Source organism: Silene latifolia, chromosome 11 (genome assembly GCF_048544455.1).
Source record: "Silene latifolia isolate original U9 population chromosome 11, ASM4854445v1, whole genome shotgun sequence".
Lineage (NCBI taxonomy): Eukaryota > Viridiplantae > Streptophyta > Magnoliopsida > Caryophyllales > Caryophyllaceae > Silene > Silene latifolia.
In genome coordinates this window covers 54,389,981-54,413,099 of record NC_133536.1, presented here as the reverse complement: position 1 = coordinate 54,413,099, position 23,119 = coordinate 54,389,981, and the positions used below count along the sequence as shown (strand labels likewise).

The 23,119-nt window shown below is 33.3% G+C and overlaps 1 protein-coding gene across 1 annotated transcript; it reads left to right on the top strand.

Annotated features, from left to right (window-relative positions):
• The first annotated feature begins 7,413 nt into the window (after positions 1-7,413).
• LOC141611654 (guanine nucleotide-binding protein alpha-1 subunit) lies at positions 7,414-22,330 on the top strand. Its single transcript, XM_074430239.1, has 14 exons — positions 7,414-7,590; positions 7,691-7,763; positions 7,857-7,929; positions 9,447-9,484; positions 9,572-9,661; positions 9,797-9,874; positions 10,046-10,153; positions 10,288-10,389; positions 17,262-17,317; positions 17,434-17,568; positions 20,145-20,238; positions 20,341-20,400; positions 20,476-20,555; positions 21,789-22,330. The coding sequence occupies exons 2-14, from the start codon at positions 7,704-7,706 to the stop codon at positions 21,964-21,966; spliced, it is 1,152 nt and encodes a 383-aa protein (XP_074286340.1). The 5' UTR covers positions 7,414-7,590; positions 7,691-7,703; the 3' UTR covers positions 21,967-22,330.
• Positions 22,331-23,119: the final 789 nt, after the last annotated feature.

The window sequence follows — 23,119 nt, the reverse complement described above, 5'->3', positions numbered from 1 at the left end:
AAATTTTTAGATTTCTTGATATTTTCTGAAGGAAAAAAAAAAGGTTTGCTCTTTAAAGTTTTTTTCTAGGGATTTTCTTACTTCAACAAATTCTCTCTCGAGTTCATTTTGCTAATGTAATCTTTATACACAAATTCTCATTTGTGAAGGGCATATCCGTCGCAAGTTTGCGACGGGCCAAGTATTACCCATGTGGGGTAGATAAGACAAAAGTAGAATGCTTAGGGAGTAGCAATCTGTTTTATCTTATTTACCCACATGAGTATTACTTGACCCGTCGCAAGTTTGTGACGGATATATCCATCACAAGAGAGAGTTGTTGATCTTTATATATGGTACCGTCAAGTGGATGAATGTTCATTACTTGCCGGCTTTCTCATCAATTGAGTTAGTTAAAATTATGAGTGTCAAGTTATGGTGTGTTTTAATTTTTATTTTTTATTTTACAGAAATATAAAAAAAAAAATTAATTTTACTTTTAATTAAACTTTTTTTTACTTAACATCAGATTTTCAGGATTGATAAAAGTATTTTTTTTTTTTACAAAATATCATTATTTTGCTAAAAATGCAATTTAGTTGAGTAATGGGATATTTTTGTGACGAAAATACAAAGGTTGGATTATTATTGTTTAAGTTGAAAAGTTGGATTATTTTTAGAATATACTAGGTAGTATCCCGCGCTTCGCGCGGCCTGTTTTAATATTTTATGATTATAATTGAAGAAAAATTATATAATTCATATATGACCTTCAATATTTTCTCTTATAATTTTTTTCTCAAATTTAATATTTTTAGGTTTAACTTCAATGTTTTAAAATAAAATACATAAGAGTTTTAATTAAAACTAATAAGTGATAATTAATTCTGCATGATCAACGTTTTATAAATAAATTTGTGACTGGTGAAATATCATATTAATCAAAATAAAATTTATTCGAATAATACAACAATCAACAATAAGTTCTCAAATTATATCATTTCATGATACTTTATGTCTCAAAACAATTAATATTTATTCAAAATGATGTGAACATAATTTTATGTAATTTTTAATTTTTTATGTATAACATGTGACATTTATCTATCAAACATATAGAGTTCAAACTCAACTTATTCAAATGTTTTGACTGTGTCTTGCATGTGATATGTGTCAAACATATCTATGAGAAATTTGCACCTTTTGTTTTTTTAAACAATTATATATAATGATGTTTAAGAGTTTATTACCTGTAAGTATAAAAGGTTGAACTTTCTCGAATATTATTTTTTGATGTTTAACTTCAAAGTATTTAAAAGATAACATATAAAATATTTAACTAAAAGTAATACGGAGTATTTGGTTAGTCATAATCAATATTTTATATTTGACTTATACATATTTAATTAAAGATATTAAAGAAAAATGTAACGTGTTTTCTACTTTTTCATGTCGTTTATAATACTATATTACTTAATAATCATTACTTTTGTTTTGAGTATTCAAATGCACTTATTCAAATGATTGTAAGATATAAATGTTTCACAATCTTAACTATTGAAAGTAATGATGTATTTCTTGAAAAAACATATTGTGTATGTATATATGTACTTATTCAATTAATATATCTTTTAATTAAAACATCCTCAAGATTATACAACTAACATTGACATTAATTCTCGACTTATAATTAGTACTCTATGGTCAATGTGTTCTATGTATTGTTTTGTATTTTTAGTTAAGTTTATAACTTATGCTTATGTTTTACTAAATACTAATGATCAGATTGGATATATGACATGACAAATTAAGCCTACAATGAACAATGAACATATCCAGCTTTATATTTAGTTATTGTAATGCTAAATGTAAAGTAGATGTAGTATATGAAATCATTCCTAAATATTGTATATGTTGGTGAATTAGCCTATGGTTCTTTAGCAACTTAGTGATTTTTTTGTATATATACACAAAGAATTGTTTGCTTGTTCATAATATCTTTATAAAAAGATAAATAATTGGTTGAGAAAGAGGGATATAGTTTTAAAACTGGAAAAAGTACATACTTACATAGCAAAATTGAAACTTAAAGTACCCTAAATTTGTAAATACTCATATCCCTCTATATATTCCATTTTACTCTCTCATTTCTTTTTTTACTATTATCGTCCTCTTTAGTATATTGGGAAGATTTAAAGAAACACAAACTATGAACAACTTATGCTACCCTTCAAATTAAAGAGAGTTATGACAATTTGATGAAAATATTATTAATTAGTTATCTTGGGCGTATTGAATGGTCGATTTTTCTTTTATCAAGCAAGGAATAAAAATTTTCTCTTATCACAAAGTACTTTAATTGCAGATTATATATGAAATATGATAATCATCAGAGGCATAATACGAAATATATGGGAACATGGCAATCAAATACATTTCTCTTAAACTATAATAAAAATGGCAGGCTAACTACATTAAACTCAATGCATTAAGAATATACTTTGATGTTGATTAACACTTGTACAAATCCGAGCCCGTTTCCTTCATTATCACTGGCCATTTAACCGTTATGAGTAAATAAGTTTAATACAAACAATTAAAGAAATAATTTTAGTATGAGGTTGGTACCTTAGCAAAGTTTCTATTACACACTTTTTGTAGATAACATTTCAGGTGCACAAAAATTATACTGATAAAAGTTTCCATTGAACTCCACATTATTTTAAATCCTTGTAGCGATGCAATTCCGAAGCAGCTAAATAAAATCGAGAAAGATAAGGTACTGATAATCTATAAAATATAATTAAAAGACTACCCTAAAATGATTAATAAACGCCACGTAGACAAAGCCACGTAGGATCCAAAAATGCCACGTAAATGCCACGTAAATGTGAGCATCAAAACTCATTGCCACATAATTGTCTTATTTTATAGATATAATTCATTTATCTATAAATTAATTTAATTAATGTAACCCTTAAAAATTTATATCAAAATTTCATAATTTATAATCAATATTGACATTTTAATTGAATTTTTTGTAATAAAAACATGTTAATAAATGTCATAATTTATAATTAAAATTGACACTTTAATTGAAATTTTGGTAATAAAATGTGTTAATAAATTAAAACTTTTCATATTACTTAACATGCACCCACCATTTTTATTAACACTTTTTCCTGTTTAATTCATTTTTTTAATTAAACATTATAATAAATTGATTAAAACTCTTCATAATACTTAACACCCATTAAATTAATTAAAATTTATTCCTATCAAAATTAATTTTTGTAATGTAATATGTTAATAAATTGATTATATTTCTTTATACTACTTAATACCCATAATTTTCATTAACATTTTTCCCTATTTAATTCACCTCTTGAGTTGCTCAGCAATCAATTATCTAATTTAATAATACCAAAAATAAATTAAAAATAAAATTAAAATATGGGAGTCTATGGTTGTGTGATGGCTATAAAACTTATAATACCTATGATAGTTTCTATTCACAATATTTATTTAAAATCTATTGCTCATTTGCCCATGAGTTTCTAAGTTGTGGATTATATTTTATGGTTTAATTTATTTATTTGATTATAGAGAGTATATTGAGTATTATTATTGAGTATTGTTGTTGTTATGTCCAATAAAGTATATTTTCATTTGTTGTGTTATTAGTTTTATAAATCCTTTGATTTATATTTAAATTCATGTTTTCCATTTGGTTTAATTTCAATGATTTACATTTGACAATGTTGATTCGTTTGTGAAGTTTTTGCCATGTTGATGTTTTACTTTATTGTCAATATATTTTTTATATGAATTTTAAAGCATCGTGAAATGTATGTGAATGCAGATAAGACAAAACATCACGTGGGTAATCTGAAGAGGGAAGAAATACAAAATGCACAAAACTGAGGTAAAATATTTATACAATATAATTAAAAGGCTATTTAAAATATTTAATTTTAATTCATGGCATTTTTATAGAGGTTAATACTAATTCATCTATATTAATTACTTAATTATTTATTTTTATACAATATTATAAAAAGCCAAAACTGTGTATTAAAAAGTTAATTATCTCCAATATTGTCACATGCTTATAATTACCAAAAAAAAATAAAAAAAAGTAGTTGCAATCACTACAAAACTAATATAAACTCTTTATTTTCCTCTCATAAATTTGATTATTAAACTACCTATTTATTTAACTTTAATTCCATAAGATAATTAAAAAGCAAGCGATACTATCTACCATTATTATTCTGCATGTCATATTTTAATTTCAGAAGATAATTTTTAAACCATTATCATGCAAAGTAGATTGTGTAAAAAAAATAATAACAATAATAATAATAAAGAAACCCTTTCACATTCCATTTCTCCTCACACCATATTTATGTCTATATTAGACTTTATAATACTGAGAAAAATCTATAACTCTATAATCTATAAATCTAATTAAAAGGCAAGCCAAACTATCTACCGTAATCTATATGTCATATTTAATTATAAACGATAATATCTTAAATCACTCTTATATAAAGTAGATTTTGTAAAAAAAAATTATAATTATTAGTAATCAAGCAAACCTTATACTCCCTCCTATTCTAGATAAACCTCCCTATTCATGGGGGGCACTAGAATTAAGGAGGGTGATTAAAATAAGGTAAAGTATTGTAGTGGGGTTTGATAATTGGAGAGAGGGAAGGTATTGTGGGGTATTATTGTGGGTGTGGTGATTAAAATAAGTATTGTTATGAGATAAGTTGATTAAAATAAGTATTGTTGTGGGGTAGGTTGATTAAAATAAGTATTGTTGTGGTGTAAGGTGATTAAAATAAGTATAAAATTTTACTAAATAAGGAAATAGGGAAGGTATTGTGAATAGATGAAAAAGGAAAGAGGGAAGTTTATGTAGAATAGGAGGGAGTACATTCCATTTCTCCTTACTCCTTATTTATGTTTATATTAAATTTCATAATAATGAAAAAAATGATGCTCAAAACTCAAAAGTCATGAACCTTGATTCATATTTATACTTATATTAAATTTGATAATAATGAAAAAAATCTATAAATCTAATTAAAAGGCAAGCCAAACTATCTACCATAATCTATATGTCATATTTAATTACAAACGATAATATCTTAAACCACTCTTGTATAAAGTATATTTTGTAAAAAAAAAAAATATTATAATTATTAGTAATCAAGCAAACCTTATATATTCCATTTCTCCTTACTCCTTATTTTGTTTTTATTAAATTTCATAATAATGAAAAAAATGATGCTCAAAACTCAAAAGTCATGAACCTTAGCTTGATTCATATCTATACTTATATTAAATTTGATAATAATAATGAAAAAATGATGCTCAAAAGTCATAAACGCATCCTCAATTGTTTATATATTTTTGTTGGAAAGCAAAATTTATAAACCAAAATTTTTTTCATCCCTATTGTTAGTAGAACTAAATATGTCACTAATCTTCCTATGATTCTATTCCAATTAAGGTAAATGTATTAAGGTTTCAGATTATTAACTAATTTATTTCTTTTTTAGTGCAAGTTCCATTGGTATGAAGTTTTGATCACATTTTTCAACTTCATCGTATGTATTTGTTTTGTTCTCATTTATGGTCTACCAAGATTTATGGTGTTGTCCTATTCAAAGGTTAACATACTTTTCTTAGGATTGGTTAAAGAACTATATATTAAAAACTAAGTGTAAGATTGACGACATCAACGTGAATGAGTAATAGTTTTTTAGTTTTGTTTTTCATCTGTATTTTTTATTTTGGTATTTGTTGATTTTTTTCATCATTTTACCTTTGAAAAAATAGCACTCTTTAATTTATCGATTTTGATCTTTATGTTAACATGTCAATGCCCATATTTTTAGTACACGATTTATCATGAATTATTCATGAGGTAATCTTACTATGTGATTTGATATTTTATAAAGTCTCAATTACTAGAAACACTAAAAACATCATACTAAAAACAAAATTTTCCGTGAAACTCACGGGTCACAAAACTAGTTATGTACTTTAAAAGCTTAACATCTAGGCAAATATTTTTTTAAAATATGAGAGGAGGAAAAAGATAGAAGAACTCTAACACTAAGATGAAAGAACTACTTGTTATAAATATTTGAGAATTTATATCTACCTTCTCTTTTCTACCTTCTCCTCTCACAACCGATTAAAATATCATTTCTTTTGCTTCATCTACTTGCTTTTTGACCCCACACGATATATACTAAATTTAATCAATTGTGAGAGAGAAAGGAAGAAGGTAGAAGAAAAGGTTGGAGGGAGAAGGTCTATAGCACCCCTCTAAATATTTATACTTGTGTATGGCTACATATGTAGGAAGGAGGTCAATGAAAAATTTCGTTGGAAGTTGAGGCATTTATTGAATATTTGAACATGTAGCACATTCGTTCTAAATTGCCCATTTGAATCTATAATGCTCCATTTACTATCTTATAGAACTGGCTAATTAATTGACTAAATTCGACGTCTAAAGTTATTCGAATTATAATCCACATCTTATCAATATCGTACTCCTCCCTTAGTCATTTTACTACCTATGAAAAATTTGGTGCATCTGGACATACATCGTATACTTGTATGAACATACTTTTGATATTTATGATGTATTTTTTTAAAAAATAAATTTTTCTATATGCCACGTGTCGCATCCACACTTTCGCAAATTCACTAAGATCTTCCACTTTCCTTATTTGTCTATCTTTTGTGGTTACAATATCTTATGACCCCATATTCTCTCTCTTACTTTCATTTACATCCACATATCATACCCCACTAAATTCTACCTAAAAACAATTGTGGAAAAACATAGAGAATAGGAGGGAGTATCTTTTAGTAGTTTTTTTAAGTTATGTTTTTAAGAAATACAATTACTCTTCTAAATATATTTTTCTTAGGATTTAATGATTTAAGTTTTATAACTTTCTCAAAATGTCTTTTTACGTAAACATAAAATATTATGAGACACTCACTTTAATCATCTCTCTACAAATAAAAATATTTCAATAAATATAAAGAAAATGCGCACCAAAAAAAATATAATGAAAATTATACTCAATTTGAAGCATTTTTCGCAATGAACGTAATTATTCACGTTTTAAAATTTATATCAAAATAATTTTTTAATAAATTTAGTATCAAATCACCATAATTATTTAATTTAATTTTATAATAAAATTTATTAAATTATAATATATTTTGCTTTGAGATTTATACAAAGATTTATTATGTTTATATTTAATGTTCAAATTGTAATTAATACTTGTATTTAATCTTTGAGTTGACACGCAAAAGATCCACAAATGCGTTTTCAACCCAGTTTTATATATATATATAAGATAAGATGACAAAGGTTGAATTATTTTCGTTAAATTTGCAAAAAAAAAAAAAAAAAAAAATCGACAAAGACAAGTAGAAGAAATGGAGTCAAAGATGAAAGTGGAAGGGGGTGGTGAGTGGTGAGTGGAAAGTAAGAGGAGCTTGGACGCCCAACTTAGCCACCATCATCATTCATCCCCCACCACCATACTCGTTTTTCTAAAACAGGTAAGTTGATTAGTAACAAACTCCATCTCTGTCTCTTTTTAACAACTTTGTTGCAATTCAAATACAGATATTGGTTTGGTTTGGTTTGGTTTGGATGCAGGAGGAGGAGGAAGATGGGAGTTCTATGCAGCAGGTATCAACATTCTCATAAACCCGATGCCGATGATACTCAGGTCGGCTCTTCTTTTATTCGCAATTTGAATTGGAATTGGAATTGGAATTGGAATTGTTTTGAAATCTTAACCCGCTCCATTTATTACTTCCAGGCTGCCGAAATTGATAGACGGATTCAGCAAGAATCTAATGCTGATAAGCATATTCACAAGCTCTTATTGCTCGGTACTCTCTCTTTTATCTACTTCACTTACATTTTTTGTTAAATATGTTGCAATTCCGCATCCAAGTTACCACTGGTAGTGGTAGACCCAGACTTGATAGGGAGTAGTTACTAGATGCTAAATTATAGGGTGCAGATTAGTCGGCCTCAAGCTCCTCCAGCTGAATCATTGCATTTTGCTCCCTCTTATTGCAACAGCAATAACATGATTCTAATATATCCCCACTTCAAATTCTGGGGAACTAGTTGAATTATGGCATACTAGGATCTCAATTCTCGTTTATTACTTATCTTTTATTCGACAACTTTGCCTTCTGTCTATTGAGATTTGAGAGCACTAAGAAAAGGATGTAATCTGGGCGAAAAAACGACACTAATTTTTGCTGTCCATAATTGTGGATCACCTTGAAGAGCACCTGCGAGCTCCTATTATATATGCTTTTAAGATGTGGTTTAGACATGTGGATTTGGAGGGATAGGCAATGAAGGATTTAGAAGGAAACAAATTTCCTGTTTGGTTAGCAAAATGGATTAATTTATTTTTATCGAATGCTGTATGATTATCCCTTAGTGTTGTCGGCTATCCCATTCTCACTGACTCCTTAGTCTGCTCCTCCGAGGTTATTTATTTCAACGTTCCAATTCCTTCGCTTGCTACCATTTAATCCAATTCGTTTTGGTCTCCTCCTCTCCTTGATTCTATTGCTATGTGTTTTTTTCTCGACTTAATGACTATGTCAATTCACAAAACCCCAAATCTCAATGGTGTCATTTTTATTGAGATATTTTTTACTTCACTTTCACCTTAATGGTAAAAATCTATGCTTAGTTAATGCTGTATGGTGGTAAATATGAGAAAGGTCAATATATGACTTGATGGTCAAGCCTGGTTGATGGGTTTTGAAGTCCACTAGCGGTAGAGAGCCAGCAAACTATTTGTGCGTTATTTATCCATTTTATTCTCATTTTTTCTCCATGCAATGACAAGAGTCAGGGAGGGAGTGAATATAATCAAGAAAAAAAATTCATCTTGGTTCCAAAATTCGGAACTGATTTAAGATTTTTTTTTTCTTTTTAAAGTTCAATCAAGCATATTCAACTCCTTGATAAACTTTAGAAGAGCTTGTCTGCAACCTTACCCCTTTGTTTAGATATTAAACAGGAGGGAAAGGGAGGGGTAAGGGGTGGAAGAGAGGGAAGGGGAAGAGAAAGGGATGGAAGTGAGGGCAAGGGAGGAAGGAGAGGAGAGGGGAATTGGACTATTGAAGTTCTTCCCTTCAAATCTTTCTTATGTTGGAGGGATTTTGATTTGTCTTAGAGGTGGGGTAATGGATCCCTTCATTTCCCTCCAACCCTTTATGTGAACCAAACAAGGAAATGTATTTTGTTCCTTAGCCTCCATATAATTCCAAATCAAACAAAAATCAAAAGACGTTAAAGTTCAAGTTGTTGTGGTGTCATCTCTAATTCTGACATTTGCCTGGTCTCTGTCACTAATGCTGTGCTGCTGCTTTTGAAGGCTCCGGAGAGTCTGGAAAGTCAACAATATTCAAACAGGCAAGTGGACATTTCAATGCTTTCGTGCAGACTAATTACTGCGTCCACATAACTCTGAAGTCTTACTGTTCTGGGTTCGTTATGCAGATTAAACTTCTATTTCAGATGGGATTTGATGAAGCGGAACTGAAGAGCTACACATCTGTTATTCATGCCAACGTTTTTCAGACAATAAAAGTATGCAATACTTGAAAGGGTGTGTCGGTGGTTTCCTTTTTTCATGTGGAAACTGTTCATACTATCTTGTTTTAACACTATTCGTCTTACTGCATTGTTTCATTTTTCTAATCTGGATCATGTGTTTTCTGACAGCTGTTGATTGATGGTTCTAAGGAATTGGCTCAGAACGAAACTGAGTCCTCAAAGTATACTTTATCTGCTGACAGCAAGGTTAGCCTGAATTTTCTGGTTAATTTTTGCACAATTCCTCCTTGCTGCTTGCCTGAATCTGTTTGCCAAAATAATGTATGAACTTTTAAGGACAATTTCCCTCCCTTTGATTTTGAAGGCATGGACATTCATTTTCGTCGTGAATTTTCTAATTGCCTGCTTTCCTGTCAGGAAATTGGAGACATGATGTCTGAAATCGGTGGCAGGTCTGACTATCCACGACTTACAAAAGAACTTGCTCAAGAAATAGAAAAATTATGGAAAGATCCAGCTATTCAGGTTGTAGAATTTAGTTGCCCTTGGTCTTTTCAAATTGTGCTTCTAAATGCAGTTATGTTTATAGCTTTACACCTTTACTGGGTTTGATAGTTTGCACAGGTAGCATTACTCAGTGTAATTTGTGTTATGTGCAGGAGACTTATTCCCATGGTAGTAAACTCCAACTCCCAGACTGCACACATTATTTTATGGAACATCTAAGAAGACTTTCTGATGTCAATTATGTCCCTACTAAGGTGTGCGAGACTCTGACATCACCCTTCCTAGTGTCCTATTTGTTGGTTTATTTCTAGGAAGAAACTTGTTTCTGAGGTGTTCCTGTAACCGTTGGATCATGCTATCTCTTCAAGCTCTCATAGTTGATTATGTTGTTGCTAAATGACAACTTAACCTAATTAAGGCTATTTACTTCTCCCATTTTTTCTATGTTGGTAAGGATTACTCTCGGTTTTTTCCGTTTAAGTGAGAACAAATTTTCACCTTTCTTATACTCCTTCCTTCAAATCCAAACACTATGGGACCACCTTTTTTGTGAGAGAGATTTTGAATTTCTAGGATACTTGGATTTCAAGGGAGTGAGTAGAAAACAGCAAAACTCCTCACAAAAATGTGTATATCCTTTTCCAAAACGAAGATGTTTCACAAAGTTGGTTGCACTTATTATCTTATGAGGTAGGTTGTCAGCACATTTTTTTTTTACTGTGGTCTGTCCGTAACCAGCCTCTTTGTTCCTTTACCCCACTATAGGCGGTGACCTTTAAGGTATGGAACACCTACTATAGGCGGTGGCCATTAAGGTATGGAAACACCGTGATGTTATATTCAGATTAAACTTGTTCTAGTCTGGGTATTTTCATTTTGTCGTCTTCTTCCCGACTCTCAAGCTGACAACTTTGGAACTTTTGTATAGTTGCACCTAAATAAGACTTGTCTTTCCTCCTGTAGTTAAGTTTTTTCAGATTGTCCGACATGTTTGATATAAGAGTTTTTTTTTGTCACACCCCACTTTGTGAGGAACTACCTAAAGTTCTGCACCTAATGTTAGGGAAGTACCTGGTATTTAGCCGCGTGCGTGACACACTACCATTTAACAAACTCCGTCAAAAAAGTCAGACTTGTGTTGTTAACCAAGCTTAATCATGTGAGTTTGATATTAGCCCTGATTCCATCATTTTCTTAACATCGTTGGGGCGTCTCCTCAGAAGCGACGCGCTGCACTTCTTAGACCCGGGTGTAGTGAAAAGTATGTGAGGGTTGCTAGGTCGTCGCCCGGAAGCGACGCGCCATCTTTACATCTGGGGGTGGTGTCAAATAGGCAAGGGTGCGCTACATCTTCTAGACCCGGGTGTAGTGAAAAATATGTAAGGGTTGTTAGGTCGTCGCCCAAAAGCGGCGCGCCACCTCGAAGTATGGGTGTGGTGTCAAATAGGTTTGGATCTAGGAAGCATGGTCAAGAGCGGGTAAAGAAATCAGGACATGGCTTTAGGAAGGGTAGTAGGTTACGTTTTGGTACTTGGAATGTTGGCTCTTTGACAGGGAGATTAGCTGAGGTAGGAGAGGTTATGAAAAGGAGGCGAGTGCATATAATGTGTTTACAAGAAACAAAGTGGGTCGGAGATAAAGCAAGGGTGATAGCGCCTTGGGGTTATAAGCTTTGGTACACGGGTAAAGACAAAAGTCGTAATGGAGTGGGTATTGTCATTGATAAAGATTACATCGATGATGTGGTAGAAGTATCAAGAAAGAGTGATAGGATTATGAGCATTAAGCTTGTAGTCGGAGATGAGGTGGTGACTGTTATAAGTGCTTACGCACCTCAAGTAGGTTTGGATGCTTCCTTTCGACGAGCCTTCTGGGAAGATCTGGAAGAGGTTGTAGAACGAGTCCCTATTAGAGAGAAATTGATCATTGGTGGTGACCTCAATGGGCATGTGGGTACTAGTCGAGCTGGCTTCGAGAGCATTCATGAGGGTTTTGGGTTCAGGGAGAGAAATGAGGGAGAGAAATGAAGCAGGAAGTGACATATTAGATTTTGCTTTGGCATATGACTTGGGTGTAATGAACACTTGGTTCGAGAAAAGACATTCTCATTTGGTGACTTATAGGAGTGGAGGAAATGCTAGTCAAATTGACTTCCTTTTGGTAAGGAATGTGTGGAGGAAAGAGTACACCGATTGCAAGGTCATACCCGGGGAAAGTGCTCCAACACAACAGAGACTAGTGGTGCTTGATTTTCGGGGTAAGAGAGACTTGAGGAAGAGAAAGATAATCGGTGAGGCACGAATCAAGTGGTGGAAGCTACAAGGGGAAAACCAACAAGCGTTTTTGGATAAGGTTGGAAGTAGCGATATTTGGTCGGATTGCAAGGAGAAAGATATTGATGCAACGTGGGATAAACTGGAGCATGTTGTAAAGGATTTGGCGAGGGAGGTGTTAGGGGAATCTAAAGGGAATAGACCATAAGTAAGGACACATCTTGGTGGAACGATGAGGTGAGACAAGCGATAAAGACAAAACGTGAATGCTATAAGGTTTTGGGGAAATGCATGAGTGATGAGAATTTTGAAAAGTACAAGGAGGCTAGATGAGCCGCTAAAAAGGCAGTACGGGATGCGAGGGTAAAAGTTAACCAAGAAGTGGATGCAAGGTTGGACACGAGAGAAGGAGAGAAGGATATCTATAAACTGGCTCGCATAAGAGACCGAAGGACGAGAGATATTGGGAGAGTTAGGTGTGTGAAAGATATGGACGACAAGGTTCTGGTTCAGGATAACGAAATAAAGGCTAGATGGAGTTCCAATGGACATCAGGAACAAGGTTTTGGGGATGTTGAAGTAACACCAAGCATGGTTAATCGGGAATTTGTGCGTAGAATACAAAAGAGTGAAGTTAGAAAGGCGTTAAGGAAGATGGGGTCAAAGAAAGCAGAGGGACCAGATGGTATACCCATAGAAGTTTGGAGGTGCTTCGGGGAGAAAGGGATCGAATGGGTAACCATGCTCTTCAACAAGATTTGGAGGAACAACAAGATGCCATCAACTTGGAGGAGAAGCACTCTTGTCCCTTTGTACAAGAACAAAGGTGATATTCAAGAGTGTTTTAATTATCGAGGAATTAAACTTATGAGTCATACGATGAAGTTATGGGAGCGGATAATCGAGCAAAGGCTTAAGAGATGTGTAGACATCTCGGATAACCAATTTGGATTTATGCCCGGGAGATCGACTATGGATGCGATTTTTATCATGAGACAGTTGATGGAACACCATCGGGACAAGAAGAAGGACTTGCATATGGTGTTTATTGACTTGGAAAAGGCATATGATAGGGTACCAAGAAAAGTACTTTGGTGGGCTTTAGCGAGAAAGGGTGTCTCTCGAAAATATATTGAACTCATAAAGGACATGTATGAGGGGGCTAGTACAAGTGTTCGCACTAATGTTGGGAGAACGGAAGAATTTCCCATTACCATCGGGGTGCATCAAGGTTCCGCACTTAGTCCTTTTCTCTTTGCTATAGTTATGGATGAGTTGACAAAGGATATTCAGGACGACATCCCTTGGTGTATGATGTTTGCTGATGATATTGTGTTGATTGATGAGACAAAAGAGGGGGTGGAGAGAAAGTTGGAATTGTGGAGGCAGACTTTAGAGACTCGTGGGTTTAGGCTGAGCAGGAGTAAGACTGAGTATTTGAGGTGTCAGTTCACTAAAGTGGCAAAGTGGCGGGGTTGAGATCGACATAGGCGGGAAGTATTATTTTCGATGGGAATGTTGTTGAGGGGTCAGATTTCTTCCGATATCTAGGATCTATTATTCTAAAAGATGGGGAGTTAGACGGAGATGTGGCTCACAGAATTAAAGCGGGATGGTTGAAATGGAAGAGTGCTTTAGGGTTTTTATGCGATAAAGATATGCCCCAAAGATTAAAGGGAAAATTTTATCGCACGACAATTAGGCATGCCTTACTTTACGGTTCCGAGTGTTGGCCGTGAAACATTGTCACATTCAAAAGATGAGTGTGGCGGAGATGCGTATGCTGAGGTGGATGTACGGACATACAAGGAAAGATCGATTAAGGAATGAGGTGATTAGGGAAAAGGTAAAAGTGGCGCCAATAGAGGATAAGATGATGGAAAACCGACTAAGATGGTTTGGCCATGTGAGAAGGAGACTTATAGACGCACCAGTAAGGAGGCGGGAGACTTGGAGAACAGAAAAGGTCCCTAGAGGTAGAGGGAGACTTGGAGAACAGAAAAGGTCCCTAGAGGTAGAGGAAGACAGAGACAGACATGGTTGAGAGTGTCAGAGCACGATGAGAGCACGATATGATATTTCTGGGGCTTGAGGAGAGTATGGTGACGAAGAGGGCATAATGGAGGGAAAGGATACATGTGGATTTTTAGTATTTGATGTGTTTTGACATATTTAGTGTTTTTTTATTTAATTTACAAATTTAATTATTTGTTCTTCTCTCCTTTATTACACTTTTTTACCAACCACTTTCTTATATATTTTACCTGGTTTACTTTTAAGGCATTCCGGATCCTTAATTCTATTTCGGTTTTCAAAAGCGTTCTAATTTTTTCTCTCGATTTAAATTTTAAGTTTTTATAAAAGAAATCCGGAATCCGATTTTAAAACCCGTAAGTTTACCTTGACTTTGCATTACATTTCCGCTCTTCCTTTTGTTTTTCATTTTCCCTTTTCTATTCGTATTTTGAGGTGTGCGTTCACCCATAGACAGTTCTAAACGATGATTCATGTCAGCCGACCCCAAGTCATTTTGGGATTAAGGCTCTGATGTTGGTGTTGTCCATCATTTTCTTCCCTACTTTTCTTTCTTCCCCATCCTTACCCATTGTTTAGCAAATTAAATAGAAAATAGTAGATGCAAGTGATGCAACAACCCATTTACACACCTAAGCCTCAAACCAAGCATACCACGCACGGACACAGATACTAATTGGGTTTGGGTTTAAACCAAACCAGATACTACTCATAGAGAAAATACCCAAATATTTACTAACAAATTATCTATCTATACAATATAATAAAACAGAAACCCCTAAACATTTTTTTTCCTGCCTAACTCTTTACAATCCCACATTAAACATAACTCTTTAACCCTACAAATCAAACACTTCCCTAATTTTGTTAACGCTCCCCTGCCTCTATTTTCTCATTAGTCCTTTTCTAATTTTGTGAATCTATCTATCTATACTAAATAATAAAACAGAAACCACCCAATGTTTTTTTCCCTCCAACTACACATACCAAATTTAGAGGAAAATAAAATAAATTAAATGGGTCATATCTCTTAACCCTGGTTTTTCCACATACCCATATTCCCGGCGTTCTCTTTCGTATTTGTAATTCCAACTCCGTCAGTTTTTTATAAAATAAATCGAGTCATTCTATACCTCTTATAATCTTATCTTAACTATATATTTATTAATTATTCCAACTTTTTTCCATACAATTTTAACATTTTACGCCTTAGTATCTTTTTGATTTGGCAGAATTATTTGGGTATAAACGTGTACTATTCAGTTTCATAATTTCGTTTTCCCTAATTTGAACATATGAGGCGTAAAAAAAATTATGCAACAATCATTTTTATAGCACCGACATGTTTTGCTTATGTACCATCAAATTTATGCTTATGTACTATTCAGTTTCATAATTTCATTGTCCCTAATTTGAACAGAGAGCATAAAACTTTCAAAAAAGGGAACAATTTCATATTTTTCAAAATCAACCTATTTTGTGATTTCAATTGAAAAATAGTACCACAAGACATACCTCTAATTCATTGAAGTCAATTGCTTAAGAATTATTAGAGGCGTTGAGGAAACGAATTGTTGAATTATTTGACAATTATTTTTTTTAAAACTTAGTTTATCAAAATTTGTCTTTTATGAAGTAGTTATGTCCTGTAAAGTTAACCTGTTAATCAAGTAAAGGCGAAGAAAAAATTGATGAGTAATACCACCAAGTTTATGCTCATCTACCAGTCTAATTAGTGGAATAAAATACATATAACTTTTAAAATTTGTAGTGAGTAATCATGAGTAGCAATATATGATTGTTTGACTTAGATCTAAATTGTACCTTTTATTTTACTATTTTCTCGATTTTTAAAATTGTAAAAATGAACATTTTAAGACTTCTATATACGATAGATAGAATTGGCTTACAATTAAAATCACCAATATGCTATAACACGGAGGTCAATTTTTTAGTACAAAATTCCCATGTAAATAATAATATTGATTGTTTATTATAGTTATACTTTGAAACTAATATAATATAATGATATCAATATAAATTTCTAAAAAGTAATTATATATATTATTTATATATGCTCGTGCAATTTTGCACGAGTCCTAAGCTAGTTAATGAAATAAAAAAGATACAACAAGATTTAATAAACGAACTACTTCTATTACATGCACAATAACAAAGAATTGAATTAGGGTATTAGAAATTGAAGGAAACAAATCGGTGATAAATAATTGGGTTTTATGTAACAAAAATAAAAATAGATTATTTACATACTTAGAGGAAGTCGATCAAAAGATGCCGTCAAAATGCCTTTATGATAATGTTCCCAAGTAAAATAATTGTTCTTCCCAATGAGGAAGGAAGAAAGGGAAATATTTAGAATCCCTAATCACTTAATTAAGATAGTGAAAGGGATTTGGTAAGAAGATATTTTTTGTTTTAAAGAGGTGAGTAGGGGTGTTATTAGAAATGGGAATCATGTTGATGTAAGACTCACATGATTAACGGTCAAAGACACAACTCTGACTTTTTTGACGGAATAATGGCTGTGTACTTGTGTCACACAAATGTTAAACATTATGTAGTGTTTGATAAATAAAAAAACTGTAGGCAGTGGCAGTTCCTCACAAAGCCACCTAAGTATTAGGGTAGTGCGACGAAAAAACTCAGGATAGAGCTATAGAACATTGCTTCGTATTGTGGAACATTTTGTAAAGTTTGTTTATCTGCATAATCTCTTTTGTGACTTCTGTCCTTACCATGATGAATCATCAGTTACAATATACTCAGCGTATGCCTGTTATGATATTCTTTTTCTGCAGGAGGATGTTCTTTATGCTAGAGTACGCACAACAGGTGTTGTGGAAATCCAGTTCAGGTGTATATTTAGCGCTACTGAAAACGTTTCTATTATAAACTTATAATCTGTATGCTTTTACGTCAATTATTGTGGCATATACCCTGATTTCTTATCTCTATGTTTCACATTCACAGCCCTGTTGGTGAGAATAAAAAGAGTGGTGAAGTATATAGACTTTTTGATGTTGGAGGCCAAAGAAATGAGCGAAGGAAATGGATCCATCTGTTTGAAGGTGTTACAGCTGTAATATTCTGTGCAGCTATAAGCGAGTAAGATAATTTTCTCATTTGTCATGCAAATTTTTATGGTAGTGACTAATGATAATATTATGGTATTATCTTGTTATAATGTTCATCTCTCTTTTCCGGTATAGGTTCAAAACTAGAAATTGTTTATTACAGCGCATATTACTTTTCACCCAAACTCGCCTCTTAAATCTAGCTTTTTTCGTTACTTGACAAGTGACAGTATGAGACCATAAAATGAAATGGATTTGACTAAAACCTCTTAGGGTATAGAAATTCACTTTACGAGAAATAGTTAATCACATACGATTACACCTAAAATGTTACTTTCCCAACTCTTTCAAATTGCAACATAAAGTCTTGCACAAGTGCTTAGTTGAGCAAGTGGCAAGGGGAATGGATCCTCTCCATTTCCTCAAAAGAAATAGAGGTTCACAGGTTCATTTCCTCGTTCAACAGTCAGCATATTATTGGAGACTTGTAGTAGTAATATGAGGGTCCTACAATTGTTTTTATGAATCGGATAAAATGAGGAGTGAAAACAGTTGCTTCTTTTTTTACAAGAAATTTTTTTAGTCCCATGATCAATAATTAAATGTGGAGCTTTGAATGGGAAAATAGACCTCCATTTCTTTCGAGGAAATGGAGAGGATTCGCTAGTGAATGATTGATTAATTATGATCCTGTTGTGGAAATGTCATATATCTTCGAAATGTAAACCTAGAAACAATTTTAAACATACGTTATGGTTTTTCACTATATTTCCATGTTATAGATAGATTCTTCTACCCAAATAGTCTTGTACAAGAGGTTCTCATATGATGAAACACATACTCCCTCCAAGTTTTATCAACCTTCCCCTTTCAATAAAATACTCCTCACATATATTAGAGAAAGGGGAAGATACATATCAGTATATAGTTTCTCCAACTAGCTTCAAAAGCCACTCAATTAAATTACGAGTAGACATGGTTTCTTCTATCTAAACAGTGCTTCATGAGGGATATCATGCGATGAAGCAAGTAAATAGTTTCCCCCATGCGCTCCTGAGCTCCAAAGCAACTCAGTTAATCCGGGGAAGAAACTCATAATATGTGAACAATGGACATGAGAGATATTGATACCTTCTTTAAGTTCATAAAGGTTACCTTTAATCTCAGCTAAGAACCTGTCTCTTTCATGGTATCTGGGCTCTAAATATAGCACAGACCTTTTGTTTCGTACATTATCAGCTTGCATATTTGCTTCTATCTTAGATGGCAGTATGTTTTACAAGTAAATTTAACGAGCCTTATTTTTTGTTTGTGTCTTTACGAGTTTCAAGTCTTCAGAGATGGTTAAATAAATGTGTAAGTGTGTTTATTCAGATCATATATCATTGACTGTGGAGCTAAAAGTTGAAACCGATGGAAGATGTACTTATTTTGAAGGAGTCTCTTGTTTCTTCCCCCCTTTGTTTAAATGTTATCAAAGGTTTCCCTACCCTCTTTCTGTGCTAAATATCATTCTTATTGCCCCTGACAGACCTCATGAACCCCTATGTTGCTTTGTTTTTTTTTTTTTTTTTTATGAACCATGAATGTCCAATTTATATATTTATGTCTAATATCATCATCAATAAACTGTGTAGGTTATACTTTGTTTTCTATGAATGTGAACATTGGTCTTCAACAGGATTAAACCAGAACCTAGCCTAGTTCCGTCATTAGACCATGACTTAAACTAAGAAGTCTCCAGATCTCTTTTTGTCCTCTTAGCTTAATCTGGGCAGCCATTGTTGCAAGTTTGAAACATAACATTCTTATGTAATGTAATAGGGCCGATCCATTTGCCGAAAGGTAACTGAGAGACCCTTGAAAGCACCACCTGACTTTGACCTAAAGGAGGCTAAACATACTACCCTCTCAAAATAATCTTAGGACATTACATAGTCCAGAATTTCGTTTCATTCAAATGCAAGTGGTTGTGTTCAGCATTGTGCACTACTGAAGCAATTTCCCTTTCTTCTCTTGCACAATCCCCTGACACTTTCATGAAGAAAAAATCAGAATGAATTCATCCACCTTCTCCACACCTAGTCATTGTAGAAGAATGGTTTAAACCACATGATAATAAAGAAGTAAATGTTTGTCATACTCACGATTTCTCGTACATCATGCACATGACGCACACGTCATGGCTAAGATCCATAAGGTCAAACTCCAAAAAAACTCCATGCCTGTGGAGCCTCTTGTCTTGATTGTTTTTGATTTTAGGGTCATAGGATTAGGTGTTGGCTAGCTTAAAGATGGCCTAAATGAGATGCTCAATGTTCCTGACAAGTCATCCACTATGTTGCTCAGACTCTTCAAGATTACCTCGCGTACCCGTGTCGGACACTCGACACTCGGGCATGGGTAGGAGTTAGGACACTCGGACACTTCATTTTAGACCAAAAAAACAAGATTTTTTATCCATAATATGAACGAATCCGACACTTGGACACGCACCCGTGTCGGATACTTCTAACCGAGTCCGAGCAACATAGGTCATCCGTCCAAGTTTTAACAAGAGGTTACCCTTAAATTTCTTACACTATGAAATGTTCTGATATTGTCCAGGTATGACCAAATGCTATATGAGAGCGAAAACAAAAACCGAATGATGGAGACTAAAGAGCTCTTTGAGTGGGTCCTTAAACAACCCTGCTTTGAGGTTTTCATCCACTCATTTATTTTCTTATCAGCTCTTTCATCTGTTTTAATTGTTTTGTATGATGAATATATAATTGTTTTGATCCCCTTTCCTTTGATGCAGAGAGCATCTATCATGCTGTTTCTGAACAAATTTGATATATTTGAGCAGAAGATTCATAAGGTAAGACCAGTGAACTCATTCACCCTATATGAGCGGTTATCATTACCTGGAACTCATGCTTTATCTAATTTGCAGGTTCCACTCGACTCGTGTGAATGGTTCAAGGATTACCAACAAGTTTTATCTGGAAAACAAGAGACTGAACATGCCTATGAGTATGCAATTTGTCCTCATATGTTTTGTTTAGCTTTATTGTCCTCTGTTAATGTGCTTTTTTACTTGCATACCCTTTTCGATTCCTTGTGTTGGTCTTTATCCCTTTGATGTTGCTAAGAACCTTTCGAAATACCCTACATTGGAGAGAAATAATAACTCTCAGTTCGAGGATTTACTTCTCCATAATTGTTCTTGGGATGGAGCTCACTTGGATCTTTGAAGTGGTCTCTCAACTTCTAGCTGGGCGCAGAAGTGGTAACATCTAGCCCACTTTGCTAAAAAAATTCATTATCGGATATAAGACTGGGGTGATTAAAATATCTGATGATTTGTCAAATGATGGAGGTTTTCATTTGCTTGTGTGGATGAATAGGGTTACATACTCACATGTGAGGGGGAAGGACTGAGAATTGTGTGAAAAAGTCATATGAAAGCCTTCTACATTGAAGAGAATAAATATCTAAAGTCTAAACAAGTTTAGGAACTAATCTATCCATCCCATTTATATATTTGTCGCTATTTGACTTTTGTATTTATAAAAAAGTTGATGAAATAACATGATTGCTGTTTACTAAAAGGAAATGAGGACAGTATAAGTTGGATAGAATATTATTAGGGCTTACATAGCTAATGAGTCAATATGGGATGTTCACTATTGTGCTTAAAGGGGAGAATTATTTTGGGACAACCCAAAAGGAAATGGGTATGATATAATTGGGATGGAGGAGGTACTACTACTATTTCCAATAGTTTTTTGATGGATCATAAGTAGTCAAGTAGACAGTCATGTGGTGAAATAGACAATGCACAAATCTTCCACCGGTTCCTTAATGCTTTGAGCTCGTTGTTGATTTCTGTGTACACTGAATTGAATCAGTAATTGGAACACAAATTTTAGGCAATCTTGTGCTTGCTTAAAGAACAATTATTTCCTTAAATCCTAGTATTATTTTACAAACCTATTTTGCCGCTTTAATTTCGGTTTTCACATTTTTCTTACTTTGCTTTATTTTTTAGAATGCCACTTGTTTCGTCCATCTTTATTCTATTTTCTTTTACTTTGTTTATTTACCCTTGACCGTATTGGTGGATTCAAGCCTAAAGGGATTCGAATGATGATTCATGTTAACCGATCCCAAACCATGTTGATCTTTGCTTACTTATTTTCTCATGTTTAAACAAAATCGTTGAATGAAATTTGTTGCTGGAAACTGAATTCTCTCTGCTTTCAGGTTTGTGAAGAAGAAATTTGAAGAGCTTTATTACCAATGCACTGCTCCTGATCGTGTTGATCGGGTCTTCAAGATCTACAGAACGACTGCGCTTGACCAAAAACTTGTGAAAAAGACTTTCAAGCTATTAGACGAGACTCTGAGAAGGAGAAACCTTGTTGAGGCAGGTTTGTTGTGATAATAGTAGAACATTTAGGCGTTAATTTTGGCTTGTCAATATAAGCTTGGTTTGGGGAGACAACGAGGGAGTATTGAAGAGCATAGTTCCAATTAACTTTAAACTCTGATATTTTTAGCATCATCTTGCCCGTCATTGTCAAAACGCATTGCAACAAGAAGTTACAGCGTCTTATTTACAAACTTGAACTTTCAGTCACTCACAGGTTAGTCTCCATTCTGTCGTTGGGAGTACCGGAATACCTTGTAGTACTTCTCTGTCAATAGATTATTTATTACACACTCCTTGATCAATTCGGAATCGAGGAAACTTGTATGTGGAGATTTTTACTTGGTTGATATTTACTTCATTCCTAATGCTCAAATGACAGATTTTACGGCTAACTTTGAGCACTACACCCACATCTTTTTGATATCCTTGAGAAAAAATCTTCTCAACATTATTCGGGAGTACTTTGGTAATTTGGTCCCAAGGCATCTGGTTGTATTGATTCTTCATTGTAGATAACTAGATATCGCTCGTAAAATCCATGTGCAATGCATGTTTCGTAGCCTAAGGAACATGTTTATTCAGTGATTTATGGCCTGTCTAGTAGCCTTGAAGCAGGCTGCTGTAGCCTTGAAGCTGGCTGTTGTAGCCTATCATTCTGAATCTGTTCGATGATGAAACTTTTCGTAATAACTCCATTTCTCATAATATTCCTTGGGTCCCGTCAATAGTGACTTTGTTATGAAATATTATACGTAGTATAATATTATATGGATGTCCAGTGTATATTATATTATGGAAACTTTACCCTCATTGTATGTGTATATATACCCCTCATAATGGAATAATATACTGTTCTATCTCTCTCCATATTCTCTCTACCTTCTCTCTACAATTCTTCTCTTGTCTTTATTTCACAACACTGTATTTGTTAATAAGTCACATATTATTTGTTCATACTTTACATTTTGTTAATAAGTCACATATTATTTGTTCATACTTTACATATTATTAAAAATCTGATAATCAAGAGGTTTATATCAGATCCTGTTACTTGAGGTATGTTTCCGTTATACTCTATAATTATCTATTGAGATCTTATTAGTCGCAAAAATTCAAAAGTCTCGTATACGTGGGAATCAATTTAGCTGTGGTATGGATGTAT